At 41.0% G+C, this 25246-nt stretch overlaps 1 protein-coding gene across 3 annotated transcripts in view; it reads left to right on the plus strand.

The window, feature by feature from the left end:
- Nucleotides 1-3569: 3569 nt before the first annotated feature.
- Nucleotides 3570-25246, plus strand: part of NKAIN3 (sodium/potassium transporting ATPase interacting 3) — a 342394-nt gene continuing 320717 nt past the window's right edge. For all 3 annotated transcript variants that reach the window (XM_038128125.1, XM_038128123.1, XM_038128124.1), the window contains exon 1: nucleotides 3570-4167. In XM_038128125.1, the coding sequence (XP_037984053.1) occupies nucleotides 4114-4167 (54 nt within the window). In that variant the 5' untranslated portion in view covers nucleotides 3570-4113. The remainder of the gene's footprint in view (nucleotides 4168-25246) is intronic.

Here is a 25246-nt window from a genome sequence, read left to right on the forward strand (position 1 = left end):
ATGTGTTCTTTTCAAGAGCACTGAATTTGCATCCATACAGCATGTCTTGTTGGGCATTAAGAGAGTCCACAGGACTCTTTAGAACTTATGCCATTTTTTCACCTACTTGGCATGCATGGTGCTGAATTAGGGCTGACTTCATCATATAGCTGGAAATTACTTTCTGTGGTTACTTGAGTATCAGATTCTATACCAAATTTGTGGGTAGAAAAATCTGTAAAATACAGTTCTTCCTATTTGCTTTGTAATCATTTTATTCTTACATTGCATTCTCTGATATATTCTAGAAATCCTATGCCTTCTCATAAGCATACTTCATTTTTAGCCTTCTTCTGATCCAGGTTCTTTCTCCTGTAATTCTCCTATTGTCCAGAGCTTTCAGCTACAGTGCAAGGTTATTTTATTATTTTAGTTCCTTGTGCTCTTGTGGAAGTCATGCTCAACAGCATTCTGTTGTGTATTTTTTTTTTTTTTTTTGTGAAACCTTATACTCAGGGATAATTCTTATCAGAACTATCCTTTTTTGGGGGGGTGAGGGGTCAGTTTTGACTAGCTAGAGGACATAACTAAATGCTTCAGGAACATGGGAAAACAAAGAGAAAAATATTAGAGATTCATAAAGCTCTAAGAAACTTACTTGTCATGATTTAACCCCAGCTGAAAACGTAGCCTCATGCAGGTACTCACTCTTCCCCCACCCTCCCCTGATTCACGGGAGAGATTCAGAGAGTAAAAGTGAAAAAACTCATGGGTTGAGATAAACACAGTTTAATAGGGAAAGCAAAAGTCATGCATACAAGCAAAGGAAGACAAGGAATTCATTGACTATTTCCCATGGGCAGACAGGTGTTGAGCCATCCCCAGGAAAGCTGAGCTTCGTCACATGTAACAGTGACTTGGGAAGAAGACAAATGTTATCACCCCAAATGTCCTCCTATTACCATGGGTCTTCTGGGCAGTCTGGACTTGGGGAAGGGAAGGAGAGATCTTGACTCTATTTCAGAAGGCTGGTTTATTGTATTATGATATATATTACACTAAAAAAGATCACACTATAACTATACTAAAAAGAATAGAGAGAGAAGAATCAGAAGGCGAGACAGGAATAGAAAAAGAATGAATCACAAAGTCCTGTGACTCCTGGAGAGTCCGAGAGCTGCTGCCTCCTCGATTGGCCACCAAGTAGAAACATCCCACATTGACCAATCGAGGAAGCACCTGCTGCATTCCACAGTAGCAGATAACAAATTGTTTAGTCTTGAAGCTGAGGCCTTCTCAGCTTCTCAGAAGAAAATCCTAGCAAAGGGATTTTCACAAAATATCACAACCACATCCTCCTCTTCCTTTTCCTCCTAGCACTGTATGCTGAGCATGATGTCATATGGTATGGAATATCACTGTGGTCAGCTCAGGTCAGATGTCCCAGCTGTGTCCCCTCCCAACTCCTTGTGCACCCCCAGCCCCCTTGTTGGTGGTGAGGGGTGAGAACAAAAAAGGCCTTGAGAGTCTGTGAACCCTGCTCTGAGGTGACATTCCGGAATTATAAACCCTGTATCAGCGCAAATCCAGAACACAGTCACATAGTAGCTACTGAGAAGAAAATTAACTCTATTGCAGCCAAAACTATCATGTTTCCCACCCCTAATTCCATAAGATTTAACTGCTTTTCGGAAGAGTACTATTCTTGGGGAGAAGTAGAGGAAAGTTATGGACCTCATGCCATTGATGTAAAAGCAGGGCCTGAATATGGTGACTACAAGTAAAATCTCTTCAGCACTAGTTCTTGGCATTTCACTGATCTGGTTCCTTACCCATCCTGCCATTCTACTTATTCATCTCTGCATGATTTTGGCTTAACTAAAAAGATTTTGTAGTCTACTAAATACTTCAGTGAAGGCCAGAAAGATGATGCTTCCTCTAAATCTTCTCTGTAGAAAACCAGTTATCTATAAAATTTACCAGCTCACAGAGCCTGGCACATTGTATTTTTGGTAACAATCACCTTTTCAGCTTGTTTTCATATCTTCAGGTATTCATCCTTCAAAATATATATGTTCTCAGAACATGTAACTTTAGCAAACTTTAGCCCTAGGTAGAATTTTGTCTTAAAAGCCATACATAGAACCTCAGGTGGTTTTATTAAAGTTTTGTATACTGCACAATGTGGGTTATATTCTGTGCTCCTCAAATACATACCTAGTCAACTACGCATCCTGGATGAGCAGAATCTGCTTCTTGCTTGTCTTCCTTTTGCTCCTTCAGTTTGGAATTTAAAACTGTCTTAATATTTTCCTACTTAAAAGAGTGAAAGAAAAGGGAAGGAAAATGCAGCTTTCCAAATCTAATCTGACGCAATACCGTTTTACAGTAGTCTTGTAGTTATTTGATTACTGTCACTACTATTTAATATACAAATGAAGAGCTGTATGTAGTTGGGGCATACAATACTGTGTATTTCACAGACACATTAATCAGATAACTCACTAAAATGCCTTGTAGAAGATAGGGTTTTGGTTTTGTGTTTTGTTTTTGGGTTTGAGGTTTGGTTGGTTGGGTTGTTGTTGTTGTTTTTTGTTTCGTTTTGTTTTTCCCAGGGCAAGCTTCAGGGTTTTGTGGCAGAAGTCTCTGTATTGTGGAACAGCAGCTGGTAACAGGCTGTAGGAAAGTGCTGTTTGGTAAGTGGAACATGCCTTCACGCCTGTAAAAAATAATCTAATTTATCTATACTTTGTTGGAGAGGGCAAAAAAGAAGGTAGCCAACACTTCATCCACACATCATCCCCACGCCGTATTTTTAAGAGACGGTGGGTATATTCGGTTTATTATCCCGCCCCAGAAGATTACTTGTCTATAACCAAAGGACATATATAGAGGTAGGGACCTCAGTATCTCCACCGTTCCTGTTTCTCCCAATTGGCCCTGGAGAGGCCCCTGGAGAGCACTGTTTGTTCATCCGTCTCTTTGTACGCTACGGACTTGGCAGTGCTGGATTAACGCTTGGACTTGACGATCTCAGATCTTTTCCAACCTAAACCACTCTGCGATTTACCATTGCCAGGAGCGGTGCCTGCCGGAGCCGAGTCCCTCTCCCCGGAGCCCATTCCCAGTTCTCACCCGCGAGGGACAGCAGGGGCTGGCGGGCTCTCCTGGCACAATGGCGCTGCCAGGAGGGGAAGCCCCTTCTCCCAGCACGTTCGGTGCGCGGACAAGGAGGGGATCGAGCAGCCCGAGACACTCTTCGCCCGCGGCTGGGGCGGCGGGACAGGGACAGGCTCACTGGGTACCGCCCGGCACCCGCTGGCAGAGCGGCACCCAGCCGCTGCCAGCGGGACTCCCTGAGGATCGGGCTCCTGGCCGCTTCCCCTGCCCCCGTAGCCCGCTCCGACCCCGGCACAGCGCGGGCGGCGAACAATGGCCCGCGACCGCCCCCGGGCTGCCCCGGCGGCCGCACGGCCGGGCTGCTCCGGGCCCGCCCCGCCGCTCGGCGGCCGCCGCTCCCCGCCCCTCCCCGCCCCGGCCGCCCGAGTCCCTTGAACTTTCCCCGGGCGCTCGCAACAAGCGGCCCACGCCGGGCTGCCGCGGCCGCCGCTGCCCGCACAGCCCCCTGTCGCCTCCGCCAAGTTCCCCTCAAGCACAGCCTGCCCTCGGCGCCTCCAAAATCCCTGCAAACGGCCCGCCCGGGGACCCCCGGCACGGCGCCTGAGAAAAGCCCGCCGCCGCCCCCGCTCCTCTCCCGTTCGCACCTCGCACAGCTCCCGCCCTCCCTCGCACGCCCACCCGCGCCCCCCGCCTCCCCACCCGCGTTCCCTCTGCCCACCCCGCCCCGGTCCGCGAACGCCCACCTCCGGCCGCTGCCCCTTCCCCAGAGCCAGACCCGGGCAGAGCCCTTCGCTGCCGCCGGCTCCCAGCCCTGGGGCCGCGCCGACCTCTCCGCGCTACTTCCCGCCGCCGAAGAGAAGCCCCTCCACAAAGGAGCGAGGCAGCAGGAGGCGGGGGATACACGCACGCCCGGCCGCTCCGTCCGGATGCGGTGAACCCCAGGCTCGCCTCCGGGGCCGCGCCAGTGCGGGAGGGAAGAAGCGGAGCAGCGGCGGCGGCTCTCCGGCTGCCACCATGGGCTGCTGCACGGGGCGCTGCACGCTGATCTTCCTCTGCTCGCTGCAGCTGGTGAGTGCCGGGCACGCTTCGGCTTCGCGGGGGCCGGGCAGGGACGGGCGCTGTCTCCCCCGCCGCGGGCACGGCCGCCGGGGGCGCGGAGCAGCGCTGGCCCGGCCGCGGAGCTGTCCGCGCCCGCCGCCCCGACGGCGCGCCCGCCCCGCGCCCCCGCGCCCCGACCCGTGAGTTTCGCCGTGCGACGGGGCGTGGGATCAGAGCGGCCCCGTGGCCGGGGAACGGGGACGGCCGGCGACCTAAGGCGAGTGGCGCGGCGCCCCAGCCCGGGCGTCTGTCAGCGCTCCCTGCCTGAAGGAGAGCGGCTCCCCCGCCCTGATGTCGCTTCGAGAAGGTGTCAGTCCCCGCTGGTTCCGGGCAGGGGCTCTCCCCATCTGCTCAAAGTAGAGGCCGAGGGGAAGAATGAGGCTGACGGTGCCCCCGGTCAGTGCCCGTGGGTCGGCGGTGGGGCCGAACACTGCTGGGCGCTGCCGGCGCGGTGGGAAGATGCGGGGACCGGGATCGCCTCCTCTTTCTTTTTCTATTTTTCTTAACCTGTGTAAAAGCGGCGTGTGCCGGCCCTCTCCCGTGACTTTTCTTGGGGTTCCTTTCCTCTGCTTAAGTATTCCTCAGCGTGGATTTGAAACAACAGAACGGGTGCCTCTTCTCTTTGTTTAGTGAAGTTGGCATATTTATTTTAGAGAAAAGAGTTGTTGAGATAAATCACCGCCAAACAAAAATAATCCTTCATCTGGCTCATTAGCAGGATGATAAAATAATGCTCTTCCCTTAACGGTAGTCCCTGGTCCCAAGAGTGTTTTAAAAGATTTTTCTCTTTTCTAGTGACTCAATGTCATCATTTTGCCACATGATCTCTCTTAAAATGAGTGGAGTTCCTTGTCTGTGTGTGTCTGTAAAGAAGAAAAGTGAGATGCATTTAGTGTGTGGGGGGGAGTTGTTTGTTTGTATTTGTAATCCTTTGCGATCTTTCTATTTTTCTCTTACAGCACTTTGAAATCCCTTCTGTTTCAGAGGTAATACTCCAGAAGTAATTGTACATATTGCATTTATTTGAAAATCTCCTTTCGTTTTCAAGGCTTTGTGCCAGGTTTTTAGCCTGTGTAAACTGGTGTGTCTCCATTGTTTCCAGTGTGAGCCTGGACCTTATTCACATGTGAATAGAGTGATGGACTTAGTATGGTATAAGTAACTCAACGGCACAACCTTGCTCAGAAACAGAGGAGGCATATGATTTGCACTCTTAGTTTAAGGAAAGTGCTCTGTATACATTGCTGTTATTTTTTTATTTCTTGTTTTGTATCAGTTTTGTGCTAACGACTGCAGCAGAATTGCTCCTGATTTACATCATGAGTGTGGGAGGGGAAGCAAACCCTATTTTTTCAAATATATCTCTTTGCCAGTTACGAGGATTATAATAACTGTATTTACTATTCTGTGGAATTACTGGGAGTCTATAAAAATTGAAGTAAAGTGTGAATGGCCACCATAATCTGTAAAGAAACGCATAAAAAGTCTTTCAGGAAAAGAGTTGTGTTTTATAAAAGACCTATCAGATGATATAACAACTTTCAAAAATTACTTCAATGCATTGCATAGTTTTTTCTGCTGTTCTTACATGTTTTATAGTGATGTTCTACTGTCATATCTACATCTTTCAGGTGCTGATAAATGTCTGTATGGCAAAATGCTGTCAATTAAATTTATTTTCATTTAAAAATAGAAGTCTTTCTTTATATTTAAGAAGTAATCTAGTAGATATTATGTCCTGGTTCCAACCAAGATGGGATTAATTTTTTTTGCAGTAGCCTGGAGAGGATATAGCTAGGACCTGGAGGTTATCCTGTGCTAGCTCACATCATTTCCAGGGGTGGAGGAAAAGGACTCTCTTCCAGGGAGAATGGGCTCCTTCCATTTGGGGTAGTGTGGCACCAGTCCCAAGCTGGAGAAAGCGGTGGGGTGGCCCTGGTTCCAAGCCAGGGGGAGCTTGGCTGCATGGCTGTGGGCTGGTGGGGCTGGGGCAAACATTTTGCACGTGAATCACTCTCTCTTTAGCATGCTTTTGATATCAATGTTGTTAATGTTGGTTTTCTTATATCATTGCTGTTTCCAGTAAATTGCTCTTCTCTCAACCCATGATCTTTGCTTTCTGTGCCTCTAATTCTTCTCTCCAGGCACCTGTAGGGGGAAGGAAGAGGGGGTTGAGCGAGGAGAGAGTGGCAGCATGATCTGGGAAGTATCAGTGGGAGAACTAAATTGGGGAGTATCATTCCTGAAACACAACACATGAACTTAAAGCTCAGATGCTGTCCATGATCTCAGTGGTGGTAGTGTTCAGTTTATATATGTAGACGTTAACACCACATAGAGTTTAAATCTTTTTCTAATATCTTAGAGGTGATGAATATAAAACATATGCAGCAAAGTTGCATACCTGGACATTACTCTCATTGAGATTTATTTTACTTTGCATCCACTTATGGAGGGGTGATTGCAGACAAAATTTAGATTAAATCTTGCAAAATCCAAGCATGTGTAGTGCTAATTTGTAGAATTTCAGAAGTACTGATGATTTATATGACTTTAAAAAGGAAACATGTGGGCATATATTTTAAAAAAAGAAGTTGTTTACATTAGTTTGTTCTGGTCATTTCTGAGAAGGGCAACAGCTCTGGCTTAGCCTTAGGATTAACCTTTAGATACTACCTGAGAAAGAAGTATTTAATTAAATACAGTTGGCAACACCTTTCATAGCATGTGTGTAGATTCTCTTCTGTATAAGATGGAAAGTAAAAAAGCCAAATCCCTGGAGACACGTGCATAAACAAGATTTGTTTCTTGTTCTAAAGAAGAGTGCACTATTCAGTGTCCTTAAGGCACAGTTTCTTGATTCTTTAAAACTTTAGTCTTCTCTAACTGTTGCCTTCTTTATCCCAGCAACACGTAAACAGTTGAGGCAAAAGTGAAGAGGAAAACTGGTATTGCATTACTGTGAATAAAATACCATTTCTCTAATGCTAACCCATTAAGTGTGTTAACTGCAAGATTTGCTTGTAATTTTCAGTGCTGTTTGTCAGGGGATTTTTGACATAAAATGGTAATAATAATGATTTTCAGTTATGCTTTAATCCACGAAAGTGGAGGTTTCTGGCTGACACCTTGTATCTTTTTATAATGAACACATTTAAATGTTTCATTCAATAATCCTAAGGACAGTCTGTAAATAGTCTTCTATCATTTAATAATAACTTCATTTGTAAACGGAAATCCATATCATTATGTGCGATATAGAAAATAATAATGGAGAAAAACCATTGAGATGGAAGTGCAGGTGGCAAATGTTCAGGAAAAGCTCTTAGTCACTTTCAGGGTTTTATTGTACCCCTCCAGTTGGATTCTGCTTCTGAAAACCAAGGAAATTTTGTGTGAGGAGAACTGTATCTAGGCCCACCGCCCCTCCTCGATCTTCCGCTGTTTTGCTCTTCCTGACTGGAGCATTGTCATATGCCATTGCCAAAGGTGTCTGAGCAAAGAACAATGAACTATATGTGTACCTTTTTGTGCATAAATATGTCATTAGGATTATTAGGAGCTATGTATACATCGGAAGAATATATCATAAGGATATATGAATCCTTTGGATTACAGCCATAATTCTTACTGATGCCACTAGAAGTCTGAGACAGTGGCCTTGCCTGTACTAGAAAATTAAACCAGCTGGCAGAGATTGTGCCTGTGCTGTTGCAGACACCATGCTATAAAACACTGAAAGATGAAAATGTTTGGCAAATAAAACAAATTCAAAAAGATATTAAATTCTGGAAGGGGTAAATTGACAATGAATTGCAGCAAGATTTAGCTGTGTGAATCCAATTGGTGTTAATAAATGTCACACAGTGAAAACCTTCATGCTGCTTTGAAAATGTGTTTCTGAGAAACTACCTTTGCAGGATAATGTTGTTTCAACACTTAAAATATGTGGAAGTTTTTGGGACATAGAGGCATATAGAAAAACAAACACAAAGAACTCTGAATACAGGGATGGTGAATGAGATTTTCAAAGTGGTGAAGGGATGGTTGATGGAAAGTGTGACTAAATCCCTTCATGACTTTGACAATCTTATTTCATGTGTTTATCCTTGGGCTCCTCTGCATTGTGTTCATTCTGTAGGTCCTGATTTAGAAGTGAATGGTTTATCCAGTTATAGCTAGGGTAAAATAGGCTGTTCCCTACTTAACCTGTTATTTTGCAAATAATGAAAGTGTCAGCAGGCCACATGGAAAAGTTATTCCAGTGGAAACACAACTCCTATGTATTAATGTTTTGACTAGTGTTTGTTTGGGAAGTGCAGTTGGTCATTAATTAAGCCTAATCCCTTTCAATATTCCGAAGATTTATACTTGTGATTGCCATTAACATTAATTATATTGATGTGTCTAAATCCTTACCTCTGGAGATGAGACTGTATCCATTAGAATGAACAATACTGTTTCATCATTTGTTGCTGGACATCATAGAATTTCAGCAGTTATGTGGGGAAGTGATATATATATATATCATGCATAGATTTTCATCTCATTTTTAAATACTTTATAGAGCTGGATACTCTAAATTTATGACTTTGACTCTTGATGCTTGTATGTTAGAACTGACAGATACCAGTTATTCCGTTAACAGCTCAGGGATTCAAGGGAATTGATAAATTTGAGAAAGTAAAATCTTTGAACCAATAAATTGCTCCACTTTTTATGTTGATAAAAGAATCACCAGCCCACTGATCTGGAGATGAAGCATCTGTCCAGTGATAAAAGAGGAAGAAGTTGAGGGAGTGCCTATTGTACTAGCAAGGATGGAGAAAGCTTGGGGTTTTAGCCCTGAACAATGCCCTGGTTGCAGGATGTTGCACTTTCTGTTATAACAGCTGAGGTAGGAATGGTGTTTTCCTCTGATGACATTTGACATTCCCAAAACATGTGACCATTGCTGGTGGCTATACCTAAGAGGCTGATACACTTGTAATGTGCGTGTATAGTTGAATTTAACCTTAACATTGGAAGTAATACACTGCACACAGTAGAACTACTTGAGTTAAATATTTGCAATCCAAAAAATATATGTTATTATATACATTTTAGGATCTCTCTCATCAGGAGCAAGAGAGTAAAAATTAACGCTGTTTTCCACTTTGTGTTTTTGTTTTATTTTTCAAAATTGTTGGGAGTTATCTGTTACTAAAACACACATTCTGGGCTCATCAGCACTGTAGAATTTAATCTCTCCATGCACCAGAAATTCAGCTTCAGAAGTGAAATCCCTTCCTATTGAAGCTGCATATAAGACTTCCTCTGTGCAGTGTTCCAAAGTTAGAAATTCAAAACTTGAGGAAACATGAACTTTCAGAGCCCTCTGAAATTTCTGAACTGGGTAAATTTGTGAAAAGAATCATGCAGCTCTTGCCATCCACCACAGCAGGATATTTTTCTACAATTCCTGCCTGTTCTATGGCTGAGGGACGGTTAATTGTAATATAAATATTTAATGAATATATTTATAGTGATGAAGTGAAGGAATTAAGATTCCAATGATAATAGTGACAATTAATACACTGAAATTTGCGAATTATATAGCTGCTCTTCCTGTCTATAAGACCAGAAAGTTTTGTAAATAAATATTTTAAGAACTTTCATTTATGCTGCTGATCTGCTTCTATTTCAAGATCTGCTACCTAGACCTCATTCTTGGGACTAAGAAACAAATATTGTGGTATGGAAAGTCATTGGAATTCCGGATAGTATTGTTGAATCTAAATGGAATTTGGGTAGGACTTGCAGAACTTGAATACTTTGTAGGCTTATTTTTGGAGATCATACGGGATTGATTGCACTTGCAGTTGTTTAGGTGGTGTTTAAATATTGCCAATTTTGTGAGGTTTGGATTTAAAATAAAACCTTGTAAGACTAGTTAATCTTAGCTCATGTTTTCAATCTGTATCTGACTTGGATCTTATAGGTACAAAGATGTTCTTTTTGTTTTAATACCAACTTGGTAAATTTACAAATAAGTAATAAAATCACAATCCCTTAATTTTTCAGGTAAAAGTGTTGCATTTTGGCCCCTCTATGATATGAATTTAATTGATTAGATGGCCAAAGAGAGAGTCAAATCAGTCACATCAATCATTGGTCCTGATACTGTACAAGAAAAGTGATTGGAGGTTTTGTTTTTCGCTTGATTAGAACTGGAGTAGATTAATGTGTTCCATACTTGCTAAGATGATCACTTCTTGGATGTGCTCGGTGAAGCCGAGAGGCAAAGGATCCAGAATCCAACATGGGGGAAATTCTGACTGAATACTAGAAAAAATGTCAGTGGGATTATTGGATCATGTTTTTGGAAGAAGTTTTTGAAACTCCATCCTTGAATGAAGTCAAATTGAGCTAATCACAGCTCTCAAAAACCTAATCTAACTGAAGTTTATCTGATGTCAAAATTGACCCTGCTATGAATAAAGGTTTTACCAGATGACCTCTAAAGACTTTTTGCAACTTAGGTTATCCTGTGATTATATGATCACACCAGAGCATAAGGAATAAAGTTCTTCAATTCTTTGTTGGGAGGGTATTTAAAATACACAGTAATTTGAGTTATTTTGAAATAATTAGTTTCTTAATTTGTTGTGTTGATAACGTAGTAGAAATAGGCTTGATATGGCAATAACAATTCTAGTATTCTGTTGTATCTCTTAGTGTCAAACTTTGGTGTTTAAGTAAATGAGAAGTACCTGTGATTGCCTTGAGATTTAATGTTTCATAAGTAACAATGCTGTGATACAATGTAGTATATCAGATCTCTTGAACTCATTAAAATTGAAGTAAAATATATTTCATTCAGTCAGTCTTGTAATAAACTGCTAAGCAGTCATTTTGGGGCAAAAAGCCTGTTGTTTCTGTCTGTACAGGGAAATGAACTGCATATTTTTGGTTCTAGATGACTAATATAAAGGAGCAGTAATAAGTGACTGTGTGGTTCAGGAAACTGACAAGGTGATACAGAGTTTTTCACCTCTACGTCAATTTTGAAATTCACTGCAGGTTAGATGAGGGTAAATGTCCTTATGAAATGTTTATATTAAATGATACTGGTCTTGCTATAGCCTCAGTATAAAAATGTCATCTTAATATAGAGAATGGTCCTAATTTCCACCTTTTATGTTGTATAAGAAGGGTGAAGGTTGGTGGGCATGGTACCATGAAGAGCAAAATGATGGTTTTGCCAATGTTTCCTTCAGGTCAGTTTATGAGGGCTGCTAGCATGATACTGCAATGAAGTTTGCACCGCTGCCTTAGCTCATATTGGACATGCTGTCTTTGTAAGCTTTATAACTGACATTAAATTAAAATGAAAAATAATGTTAATTGCATTGTTTTTGTGTAAATGTAATCTATTTTATTGGTCAGAAAGAACATTTCTTACTGCTTTTTATTTAGTACAGTTTGTCTTGAAAACAAAATTTGGGCAGTAGCAAATGGAAAGTGTCTCACTTTGAATCTTGAAGCAGCTCGGTTTTGTCCAAGATGAAAGTTTTCTTCTCATCTCTCATGAGCACTTAGTACATACCTTCCTAAAGAGTTTGCCAGCAGGTTTTGGATCAGACACTCCTATGCTGAGTGAGACTCGCAATTCCTTGACACAGCTGTGCTAGCAGCACTATGACAGGTTTTACTGTGTCATGGGCTGTTTCTTTTTTCTTCTATGTGTGACCAGTGAAATCTTTGTGTCTTGCCTTTGGTAGGTCTGTAAAGGACAGTGGTAGGAGGCATTATCACTGTACTCTGATCTCAGGAACATACAGAGTGCTTAAGACCCTGGTAATGAAATGGTAGTAAAAGATTTTATTTTAGACCTTTTACTTTTTACTATACTTCCTTATCATCTTGTCTTTCTTCAAACACAGCCCTATCTTGCATGTAATCTCAACTCAGATGGATTTTTTAATGCTGTGGTGGTTTGGGATTTGTTCTTACAAGTTGCTGAATGCCCTACAGCTCTCATTAAAGTTGCTGAAAGTCATTCTTTTACATATAGGCTCTTTATAATAGTAGGTTCAAGCAGAGGCAGCAGAGAACCCCTTCCACCTGGTGAATGCCAGTAGTACAGTAAAATAAAAGGAAAAAGGAAAATTTTCTACTTAATACAACAGCCAGTTTCAGCCAGAAAAATATCTCTTAAAGAAGTGATTGCTGCAAAGAAATAAAATTGAAGTTCTGAAGTTCTTCCACAGGTCTCTTCCAGAAGTATCTTTTTTTTTTTTTTTTTTTTTTTTTTTTTTTCTGTTTCATTAGTACAGAAGTTTTGGCTGAGAGTAAGTATAAATATATAAAAAGGGTATATGCTTGACAATGAGCCCAGTGGAATTCTCTGAGGAGGGTTTTGACACACACCAAAGGAACTACTGATATAGCCAAGTAGAATAATACTTGGGAGATGAAGCATGAGCAGGAGGATTCTGAAATGCTTTTATAGTTAAGGAGATTGTGGGAGCATGGGATGAAAAGTATAGAAAGGTGTATTTAGATGAGTGTAAAAAAAGTGGGATGTGGAAGCCCTCTTTATCAGAGAGATGAAAGTTGTCTCTGTGTGTGGGAGGAATTCCTGCCTAAGGTTTCACTGAAAATAAGATCTTAAGGAAAAGATTTTTATTTATCTTTTCTAACATACTGCTGCTGCTGTGCTGCCAGTTTCTCACTATTCTATTGTAAAGTTACTGTGCTAGTGTCAGACCATTTGAATAAAAAATGCCAGGGGAGCAAAATCATATGATGATGATGATGTTTCATAGGGAGATTGGAACGAATGGCATGCTTCTCATCCAGCTCTAGTTTTTGACTTTGGTTGAGCCTTGAATACCCTGTGTTGTCCTGGGAATGCTGCAACTTCACTGCCCTGCCGGCAGTTCCTGGAGCACAAAGTGCTCCTGCAGCTTAGGAGCGTGCAAGTGAAGCTCAGCACAAGCCACAGCAGAAATGAGTAGACATGTAAATCTATAACAGCCTAGAAAACAAAATAAAACCAAACCAAAGCCCCTCAGAAAGCCTCCCAGTTAGGTACAGCTTCTTAGATGGACTGGAAAGAGCTCACGTCTAAATGCACTTTGGAAACAGAATCCTGTTAAAATAGAGTGCATAGAAAAACATTCTTCTGGAAGTTTAGTCTCCACAATCAATGAATAAAAAGCTGAAGAATTCTAAAGCTGGAAACTGTTGTGCATTATTGTACTGGAATAACATCACAATATATAATTTGCCTCTGCCAGTTAGCTGTTTATTTTTCCTGCTAAAAGTTTTCTGTGTCTTTCTATTGCAGAGTAAGCAGGGTGTTTAATTTCTCCGATATATATTTGTTTCGTGAATTGAGTAGACATCACCAGGGTAAGTATATTTATATTTTAACTGGAACAGAAGCCTTGCTGCTCCTACTGATTGAATAATTTGCATCACAGAAACCTAAAAAACTCCTGCGTCCTCTAATGCAGATGGAGCTTCTCAGAATACTGAAGATAGATGGTCTTCCTATGGAGATCCCCATAGCTACTGAAGATTCTTTAATCAGACTATAGTCAGTGAAACTGACCATAGTCAGTCAGTTTATAGTAATTTGTTTTAGTGTCTCCACCAACATGGGCATTCAGGAAGCCTAAAAAATGCCCTAATTTGGGAGACATTTTTCTCAATTTCCTCTGTTTCCAATTCTTATGTTGGTTAGTCACAGATTTGTGCTCAGCCTCATTCTTCTGATAAACCATTTCTGTTCACATCAACAGGAAAGCTTGTCTCCAATGCCTAGCTGTGAAATGATACACTATTTCCGTTTTCATGGTCATATTTTTTCTTTTCTGGAGCCAAATAGTTCGCTCCCAACTCTTCTGCGAGTTATTTCGGAACAACATCCAAATTCTAATCTTCATCTATTTGTTATAGTGAGATTCAGACCCTGTTCCCCAAACCAATCACAACTGTTAAAATTCACTTGTGGCTGTAAATGGCCCGTGTACATTGTTCTTATCTAAGTGTTGCAACTATACAATGTAAGTTTTCTTTAGTTGTATAGTTTCTGCAGTTATTTGTGGTTCTTCACATGTTGGTCGCACAGCATTTTGAAAATGTCTGGTTAGTTCAGAAAAGAAGGGAATGTGAACCAGAATGTGGTGACAACAGATAGATGAACTAGTTGTGCCATCAACTGTAATGCAGTTATTAGAGCACTGGGAATGGGAGTTAGGAGGGACTGGGAAAAATGCTTCCAAGCCTGGATTTACGGTGAAAAATTAGACATATGAATGGCAGTAGCCTATATTCAAACTTCATTCAAATATCAGAAGACAATACATTGAAATATATTAGATGCCATGAATGGCTTTAAGTTGTATATTACTAATGTATAATTTAGTCATAGTGGTTTGATGAAAGCCAAAGCTGACTGAGTTGTGCCAGAAGGAACCACAATATGCCAAAAATTATTTAAATTGGATTGAATTATGAAGCCCTTCATTTCTCTCATTTCTCTGTTTTTTTTTTTCATGAGTTAGACATAATGAAGATGTGTGTTTACATTTTAATTGTAACCAGTTACAATTGTTAATCTGAACAACTGTAATCAATTGAATGCACTGATGTGCATTCAATTTCAAAGTGTAGCCTGTGCAGCTGAGGTATGGTGTGCTGCCTTGCACAGCGCTAATGCCCAGTGTGAAACAGCCTCATCAGGACGGTACTGACACCCAATCAAATAATTTCATTGCAATTTTGTATCCATGAAAGGTTCCAGGTTTCAGTGTTTCAGTCAGTATGTGATACTTACTTGCACTGAAAGCTGAGGAACTGTTTGTGCAGTGCCTTGTGGCCAAAAGAGTGCCCAGGTTAACCCAAGATCTCGCTGAACTGAGATTCTGGTATATTCATGGGAGTTGTATTAATTTACTTATTCATTTTTTAGCTTTATTATGAATTTGGTTCTCTTGGCCTATCTGACCCATGAAATTCTTGGCTGTGTGAATTTCTTAGTGTTTGCTGAGATTTCTAGGATCGACTGTACTTGGTCCACATGCCAGTTGTGCTGGAGGGCTCCAATGCTGCTGGGGTTTCACTGTGTGTATTCATCTGGTGAGAAGCTGAAGTAAATAATGCCCCAAGTTCAGGGCTGGGTTTGCCCTTTTAGAGTTCATTTGAAGCACACTGCAGCTGAGGTTGGTTCTGAACAGGATGTGTGTCTGAGATACAGCCTGCCTCAAGCACTTACAAACCAAAACAGATAATGGAGTCAGAAAAAGAAGCATGCAAATGTTTTTCTTTATGCTCTACAGAAAGTCTCTGAAGTCGTAGTTCAGGCTGGTTTTATGCTTGGTGGTTCTTCATGTTTCTACACACAGTTATGATTATTCCTTTCTTTATATTGGCCACATGTGACTGTGGGCATATTAACACTGTGATATGCAAGTTCACTGTATTTGAGTAGACTCATAATTTGGAGAACACTTTTTATTTGTGTACTCTTTGCAAAGTGGTTTAGAGATGCTAAAATATATTGCAAAGACAAAAATCTCTTTCTGTTTCAGGAGGAACATAGTAAGCATGGACTCTCTTCTGGAAAGATTATTTTCAGGAGGTAACAGATTTGAGTTGATCCCTACAGTTAGCTCTTCTGCAGAATGAGCCTTGCAAATACCTACATCTGCATTGATTGGATGCTTCTTTGTGAATTCCCCCTTGTCTTGTCACCTCTGTCCACAGGCACTTGGGGAAGACAAGAGTCAGTCTCTTAAGGACATTCTGGATAACAGGAAAATAAACAAGTATCCCCAAAATACTGGAACTGGCCATCTGTATACAGAGAAAGGGCAATTTTAAGTCTTCTGCTGATAGAAGCACTGTTCAATTTGTACTAAAAGGACCATGAGTTCATGGTTTATTATTATGGTACTTCGTCAACTCATTAGCTCAATCCAGTTTTTGGTGACTGGAATTGGCTAAAAAATTACAGGATAGTCACTGCAATAGCAAGAAGAAGTCCAAATCTCCTGGGTGGCAGACCTTAATTGTTGCATTTTCTCTGAGTGACAAATGCACATCTAATTCCAGCTGTCTAGGCAGAAGAGTAATTTCCAAGGCAGCTCGCTCACATTCAATTCTCTTCCTCTAAAAGTGAAGCAATAAATTATGCTGGTGTTTAAGGGGTAATCTCTGTGACTTTAAAGAACATAAACTATCAGAGGCACACCAGTCTGACTGTGCTAAAAGCTGAGCACCTCCTCTATCCGAGTGAGTAACCTCATCTCCCACAGAGAGCAGCCGGAGCTACAGGTGCTGGCATCCTCACTCAGTGGCATCGCTGCTCAGAGGGATCGAGCTGTAACTGAGGCAGCTGTGCTACTGACTGGGCTTGGTGAGTGCAAGCACTATTAGAGGGTGCCATTAGATGAAGTCACTGAACCATTAGGAAGCCTGCAAAAATGAGTACCCTCTTCTAATCTGGAAACTGTTGTGGCTGAGAATATACTCACTGGACATCCTCAAGGGAAGATTTCTTTCACACATAGTGACTCTATCAGGGTTACCAGCTGGCATTTCACCAGCATGAGACTTAGCCTTGTAACATTTCGTGGATCCCTACATCATGCTGAGTAGTGCTGGTCATCTATTATTAATGTGCTCACATTTTTTGCTAGACTAAAAGTATATTATTTTCTTATTAAATCTTCCATTACTTTAAGATGCTTTTAAGCTCTGTTCTGCTCTCATTCTATTAGTTGTGAACAAAAGCTTTTCAAATGTCAGAAGTTAATATATGCTGATATCTGAATAAGCAAGAAAATACATCAGATTCAGAGGCCATTTTCTTCTAAAATGATGTCTTTAAGACTCATACGCTGTTCTTATAAAATATTTCCCTTTTTGCTATGTGAGTGCATATTCATACACAGTTCCAGTTTTGCATTAGAAATATTGGCTGCATAACAATGTGAGACTTTCTCCTATAATGGTTATTATTTGGCATGCATAAAGAATTCAAAAAACTCTTAAGTTAGAGAAGTAGTATTGCGTTTGCTTACACAAGTTGATGGAGGCAGTGACATGATATTTTGCTTGGAGGTGGCCAGAGGGAATCCACCTAGGAGCTCTGAAGTTAGTTAGCAGAGAGAGTTAGAGAACTCTCATGGCAGAGAAGACAGAATCTCAGTGCTGCATTAATAACCTGCTGCTAATGGCCAGGGTCATCTGCAATGGTTTCGCCTTTGTTCCCCCATGACTGAGGCTCAGCACAGGAGCAGATACTCAGAACTCTGTTGGAAATTGCATCATACTTTCTAGAGTTCCCCTGCAAATCTCTTGCTATTTTGATTTCTGGAGTTCTGTTTCCTAAAACTGTACACAAGACCTAGCATAGAATAAACTTTCCCTTAATTATTTAGCTGATGTAGGCATCATTTTAAATATGCCATTTTTATCCTGTTAATTTCCAGATTGATTTTTACTTTACCAGTAATAATCCTAATGAAGGCATTGAATCTTACCAATAACCCCTCCTGCTTAGTGAATCTATTTCTGTCCTTCTTGCACATTATTTTTAATCTTTAGGGAGCTTTGAACTATTTCTCAGAGCTATGCTCAAAAGTCAGTTTGTAGCCTTTTACTGCCATTGCTGCTAGTAGACCTTGCTTGAGGCCATAGAGAAGCTGGGACAAAGCCAGGGAAAAAACTCAGGCCCATGTCTTAAGCACAAGATAACCATTCATCATTTATAAGCTTTTCTTGTCTGATGCTTTCAAATTCTCAGAAAAGATTGCCTGGAAATTGAAGTGTTTATGCTTTTTCATAGCACAAATACAGATTTTTCCTTGGAAGTTTTGGTCATGTCATGCTGGTGTGTTTACAAGTAGCAAGGTGTGTGGTGATGGTACAAATGAGGTCAGTATCCATTGCTTTTTCTATTATTAGATCATTCAAAACTCACTTTCTGTGGCTTTCTAGCCTCTGTAAATCCATTAACATCAGTGGAGGTTTGGTCATTTATACTTGCTGAAAAGATAACAGCTGAATACTTGATTTTAAGTGTTTGCATATTTAAAAATTGCTTTGACATTAAATGCATATTTAAAAATATTTCTTACCTCCATGTTTCAATAAAATGCTTTGTAGAGTTTGAGATTATAATAGTGTCACTGGTAGTTTCTCATACCGTCACCAGGTCTTTAGGGGGTTTGTCTATCCACACTGTCTTCATTCATCTTTGTCCTATTTTGGAGAGTGTAAAGGTCCTCAGAATTTTTAGCAGAAGGCTATTGTTACAGGGAAGACTCAGATAATCTGTAACTTCTGACCTTTCCAGAACATATTTTTATATCTCTTTGGAAGTGGCATGGAGTGATGATGATAAGGAAGTTGAAAATATGGCCAGCAAACACACAAGTATGTTCAGGAAATAATATTACCTTCTTTAATATTGAAGGAAAAAAAAACCCACAAAAATTATTGGATTCAAAACCTATTGGAAATCAGTCAAGTATGTTCACACTAATTTCAGGTTCTGTATTCAGCCATACACAGTTTTCTTCAATTTTTTTTGTTTTCCTCTAGTTTTTATTTTTTCGAGATGATTAACTGTAGTTTCTTAGAGTTGCTGCAAGAGGCAAAATTGAGGTTTCCCCACTGTGGTTTATTGAAAATCTCAATCATAACATTGCATTAACAGAATTTTTCACATTTAGCACTTTTACTTGACAGAGTAGGAACTTTACTGTGGCTGGAATTGTTGTCTAAAGACCTTTCCAAAGGTGTGAGGAGAGACACATTATTGATGCTGTTGTTCACCTTCCAGAAGAATTGAAGAGTTGTGAGCAAAAACTGTAATTCAGGGCTGGAACCAATACATTCCACATCATGCTAAAATAATGGTAGAAGGAAAGAAAACATAATAAATGGTCACCTTTCTGATAATGTAAGACAAGATTCTTGAAATACATATAATTTGGGTTCTTCTCTCAAGGAGTGGTAAGAACTGGGGCAGTGGGAATATCACAAAATCACTGAATTGTTTGGGTTGGAGGGGAGTTCTGGAAAGCTTCTCGCCCAACCACCTGCCAAGGCAGGGTCACCTAGGACAGGTTACACAGGTGGGTTTTCAATCCCTCACAGAGGGAGACTCTGTGACCTCCCTGGGCAGCTTGTAGCAACAAGAATGGCAAACCCTTGTTTTGAAGATGTTTTCAGATACAGGTGCACTTTTTCATTTATGCAGGTGAAGAAAGCCTTGACTTAGTTTTATTCCTTTTGAAAAAAATAGGAGAAATATTCTCACTGAATTTTGTGGCAAAAGGGTTATGATTCTGGTTTGAATGGTGCATATTTTTCCCCCATTCTCTCTCATTGAGGAATTATTTTTACATGCAAAGTATATATACTATATGGGTTAAATACTTCTCCATCTTTACTTTTCTACAAAAAACAAAAAAATTTCCCAGGGATTAGGGGTCCTTTTACAGGGGTGTTTGATTAAGAATGTATTGTTTATACAGTTGATTCTGTCTGGAGGCAGATAATCTCTTGTGGCTGCTTTTGACCCTGATTTCAGAAATGGCTGAAAGGAAAAGTGCACAGGCTGAATTAAAACCCACAAAGGACTTGCAATAGAAGTCGGATCTAAAGATCATGTAACAAAAACTTTGTAGTGTTACATAAGGCTTAGGTTTTTTTCTAATTTGTGGTCTGCAGTCTTAGCACTGTTAGCATAGCTTCATTGCAGGAGCCTTTTGATTTAGATGTGACATATGTCAACAGGATTTTCTTTCTTTCTGTAGGCTGTTATGACACCTCTTTAAATGTATAAACTAGGCTAAGACAGCTCTCATCTATCCACTGATGCAGCCATGTCGCTATCAGGGGCTTTGCTATCCTAGAGCAGATAGCTGTGGTGTTAAAGTTTTCATGTGAGCTAAGAGAAGTACAGGGCAGTTATGGAAAAAAAAAATTTATATAACCTGGGTAGTATCTGCTTATGCAAAAGTGAGAAACATATTGAACTGCTATCAATTCAGGACAGCAAGGCCCAGGCCTGCCCTTGGGTCACAACAACCCCATCCAATGCTACAGACTGGGGACAGAGTGGCTGGAAGGCTCCTCTAAAGAGAAGCATCTGGGGGTGCTGGTCAGCAGCCAGTTGAACATGATCCAGTGTGTGCCCAAGTGGCCAAGAAGGCCCATGGAATCCTGGCTTAGATCAGAAATAGTGTGTCCAGCAGGACCAGGGCAGGTATTGTCCCGTATTGTCCCCCTGTACTCAGCACTGGTGAGGCCATATCTCAAATCCTGTGTTCAGTTTTGGGCCCCTCACTACAAGAACACTAAGGTGCTGGAGCATGTCCAGAGAAGGGCAAACAGAGCTGGTGAAGGGTCTGGAGCAGAAAGTCCTATGAGAAGCAGCTGAGGGAGCTGGGGCCGTTTAGCCTGGAGAAAAGGAGGCTCCCGGGGGACCTTAATTGCTCTCTTATGGTGACTTGAAAGAAGGTTGTAGTGAGGTGGGGGTCAGCCTCTTCACCCAAGAAGTGATATTTGAAAAAATGTCTTCCCTGAATAGGGATTGTCAAGCATTGGAACAGGCTGCCCAGGGAAGCAGTTGAGTCACCATACATGAAGGTATTTAAAAGACATAGAGATGTGGGCCTTAGGGACATGGTTTAGTGGTGGCCTTGGCAGTTTTAGGTTGACGGTTGGACTTTGTGATCTTAGAGAACTTTGACAACCTAAATGATTTTATGATTCTGAAAAAACTCAAGTTAGAGGTACCATCAAAACTGAGGCAAGCCATTACTGAGGCCTTGGGGCAGTATCAGTGTATCTTTCTTCATAAAAAAAAATCTAGTTTTTGAAATATTAACTTTCCACTGCTTAAGTTTCCTTACAACTAGAAAATATGTCCCAGTGACTTCTACTAACATGGCTTTACCTGGGAATGGTGGGGTAAGTATCCCCTTCTCTCATAAAAAGCTTTTGGATGCATGCCATGGAGGTGCTGCTGATTCACACTGCTGCTAGATCCAGTCCTAGTGCATTTTAATTCTCATTTGCTTCAATGTAAGACAATGATTTCCAGTTCTTTTCCCTTTTAATGTGTATATTTGGTATGTATGGCAGGGTTTTGGTCACAGGGAGGCCACAAGGGTGACTTCAGTGAGAAGCTGCCAGAAGATTCCCCTATGCCTTAAGAGCCAATTCCAGCTGGCTCCAAGACAGATCTGCCACTGGCCAAGTCAGCAGAAGTAATGCCTCTGTAGTAACATGTTTAAGAAGGGGGAAAAGTTATTGGGCAGAAGTAATTGCATCCAGGAGTTAGGATATGCGAGATAAAAAGTTCTGCTTCTCTTTTTCCTACTGTGGTTTGACTTGTAGTAAATTGAATTAATTTCACCAAGTCAAGTCTGTTTTACCCATGACTGTAATTGGTGAGTGAACAATGGAATGGTTAAAGTGGATATTGCTAGTGGAAAAACCCATGTATGTGGAGAGAAAAAGTGGTTTGAGTGGCTGTTTGGACATTGATTAATCTTGAGAATTGTGCATTTTTTTTCTTTGTCCTCACCTTAGGCTGCTAAATAAATATTTTGAAACCATAGGATTTATAAACAGTCTCTTCTCTTGGTGGCTTAGTGAATACCTACTAGTAAATCTTCATAGAACTATGTTCAAAAGTAATTTTCAGGAGAGAGATCTTCCTCTTGGCTGGAATTTAGCTGGGAATATTGCTGGTAATATACTACATTGTCATGAGGAGCAAACATGCCAAGACTTACAGATCTGCTGTAAATTCCTAAAGGAAAATCTTGGCACTTAACATTTTCATAGTTTTTTTTTTTTTTCCACTAATGCCTTGTCCTAATTTTTGAGAAGTGGAGTCACACAGTCTATTCAGTTTGAAAATCATATATCCAAAGCTTGGAAATATGCTGAAGGATCTAGGATTTTTTTTCTGCATATTGATAATAGCATTTTGATATTGCCTTCTACTTGTTGGTGTTCTTTGAATGCTCAAAGCTTACTGGAGTTTCAAAATATGTAAGGGTGTATTTTCAGTTATTATAATTATTTCTTTGTTTTCAGGGTTCTGTTATTTATTTACAAACAAGTGAAAAAGACCAGCATATTGTTAATGACTTTCAGGTCAGCCGTCCCTCAGCATCCACTCCCTGTGGGCCTACAAAACAAACAGTGATGCTGTTTCAAGGCTGTCACAAACACCAGGTTAAATATACCTGGAAATACAGTTTCTTTGGGATCAGAGGTTCATACATGATTCTGTTGCTTTCCTGGCTGTTGAAAAAACAACCATGAAGTGGTCAAAGTAATAAATGACTGCATGTGCTCTTCTGTATCATCCCAGTAATTTAGATGATTCTGTTCAGTCAGTGGAGTTCAAAGAGCCTCGTGTCAGATAACTGACAATTTACTACTTAAATATTAATCTCTTAGTTTGAGCAACATCTGGCACCAAGAGAAAGGAATTCTGAGGCACATCCATACCAAACTCATTATGTTTTCTACCTCCTGTAGATTAGAGTCTCTGAACTATATAAGCATCTAAGGTATGCAAAATAGGTTCTAAATTAACAAAGGTAAGGTGTAAAGATCAAATCTTAGAGATTAATTTGTGGAGTGCAACCATTAATACATTGGTTTAGAAAGAGACTACACTATTTGTTGCCCATTTCTAGCTATAAAATAAAATATATTCTCTGGGAGAGAGCTCAGTATTGACACTGAATATTAATATATTAAAAAAACAAGTTCATTGTTCAACTAGATGTTTTACAGCTAGAAAGGCAGCAGGATTTTTGGGAACTACTGATAACAGGTCTCCCAATATTTTTCTTTTTAATCTTCTTTTTAATGTAAACAAACTCTTGATGCTGTTGCAATACAGAGTGAAATATTACATATTCCTCTACTACATAATGGTGTAATTTTACTTGAAAAAGTCAGAACTAGTAAAGAAACAAAAGAAAAAATTGGGTTTTTCTGATAGGCAAAACTCCCTTCACAGAGAACATTACCTTTATTCAGAAATATTGCTGTGGTGCCTCTCTGAGAGTTGACACCTGTTGATGCATTTTCAGTCTTCTCTGTGGATGTCTAGATTAAGATGACATACTTTTCTTTGTTAACACATGGTATGAATCTCTAGTCTTAATACATAATGACAGATACAGTACAAGTGAAAAGCACCTAGGAGAAGGAAGACAAAGCTGCACAAAAATTTCCAGGAAGCATTAGACAGCACTGTCAAATTCATTTTGTTGAATTTTATGCAGATTATTTTAAACTGAAAAGTCAAATTTTCACATAATGTTGAAATTTTAGTTTATTCAAAAGTCTGTCTGTGATACAGTCATTATTACAGAGAAACTTGAGCCATTATATACCTGTGGAACAGGAAAATAGAAGTATTTTAGAAGAATGTGACTAAAACTAAATAAATTAGTGTGTATTGTGTATGCATGTGTGTGGAACAGGAAAATAGAAGTATTTTAGAAGAATGTGACTAAAACTAAATAAATTAGTGTGTATTGTGTATGCATGTGTGTTTGTGCGCAAACACAGTTTTTGGTTACTTTCTGCTGTCTACCTCCATGTGAGTTTGACTCTCAGGAAGAAATTGAGAAGTTGTTCAGTCAACCCAGAAAAACTGGCATGAGGAATTTGAGGGTCTGAACTTGTAGAAATCCTGTTTTGTTTTTAAATGATTCTAACAGTTAATGGATTTTCACAGAATAGTTTTGGATGTTGCATCCCGATTGCGGGAGGTAATCGGCAAGCGCGCCAGGAATGGCCGCATCCTACCTCTGCTGCGGGCAGGCAGGATCGCGGTTCGGCCACTGGCTGGGATCCCAGACTGCCAGGAACGGCCGATAAATGTGGACCCAACGCTGAAGGATTCGGGGTAAAGGAAAAAGGAAGGGCTCTTGTTTCTCCGAGCTGCTTTATTTCTTTCCCATGCAGAGGCGGTGCCGGGGCGGTGCTGCGTGGAATTGGTGGTGCTGCCGCACGGGTGTTATTCTTTCCCGCTGCGGGAGCAGCACCGAAACGAGGCAGGTGACGCACTGTGCAGGCAGCGCCAGCGCCGGTGGCGGCAGTGACAGAGTGAGCAGCGGCTGCAGCAGTGCAGGTGGCGGCCATGGCGCGGGTGGTCTTTCCCACAGCAGGAGCCGTGGATCCTGGTGCTGCTCCACACGGGTGTTCTTTTCTCTTGCTGCGGAGTGGCACATTGAGGCCGCTGACCACTGTGCCGTGCCAGGTGGGACGCAGGATTGGCATGGCTCAAAGGGGGACAGCGGCAAAAGAGCGGGGAAACTGAGAAAAACAGTGGCTTTTACGGATTGGGGGGGGAAGCCCGGGAGGAGACTGTCTGGCTAGTCAGGAGGGGTCTGGCGTAACAAATGTAAACATAACCTGGAGTGGGAAAGTCAAGGACCAATGGCAGAAAGGAAAAATTGTAACTGACAGCAAATTTTCTGGATGAAGGGGTGTAACAAATCCCGACAGACAATCTACAGGGGCAGAATTTTTGAGGATAGACAGGGAAAAATCTGGATTTATCATAACTGCCACAGCAGGGGGTAAACAACTTTAGACAGAGACTAAACATATTCTTCAAACCTCCACCGCTACCGCTACCGGCAGGGAGAGACCAAATATCTTCAGATCCCCACTGCCAGAAGTTTTATTACTGTTGAATCAATGTTTTTGGATAAAAAGTCTTCCTCTGAAAGAAATGTGAGTTTCAGCTATCACTGGATTGGTTGCTTTTAATTCTGAGTAGATTCAGAATTTGATACAGGTATATTGGGAAAAGATTCCCATACTGAAGAACCAACTAGTGTTTTCTTTTGTTTTGTTTAGATTGACAGGCATAAAATCAAAGAGATTCATATAGCTGGCATTAAATGTATTCAAGAGTGTATTCAAGACTGAGCTCTAGCCTATCAATTGTGACTTACCAATTTTATTTTTTTTTTTTTTTTTTTTTTTTTTTTTT

Source organism: Motacilla alba, chromosome 2, assembly GCF_015832195.1.
Source record: "Motacilla alba alba isolate MOTALB_02 chromosome 2, Motacilla_alba_V1.0_pri, whole genome shotgun sequence".
NCBI lineage: Eukaryota > Metazoa > Chordata > Aves > Passeriformes > Motacillidae > Motacilla > Motacilla alba.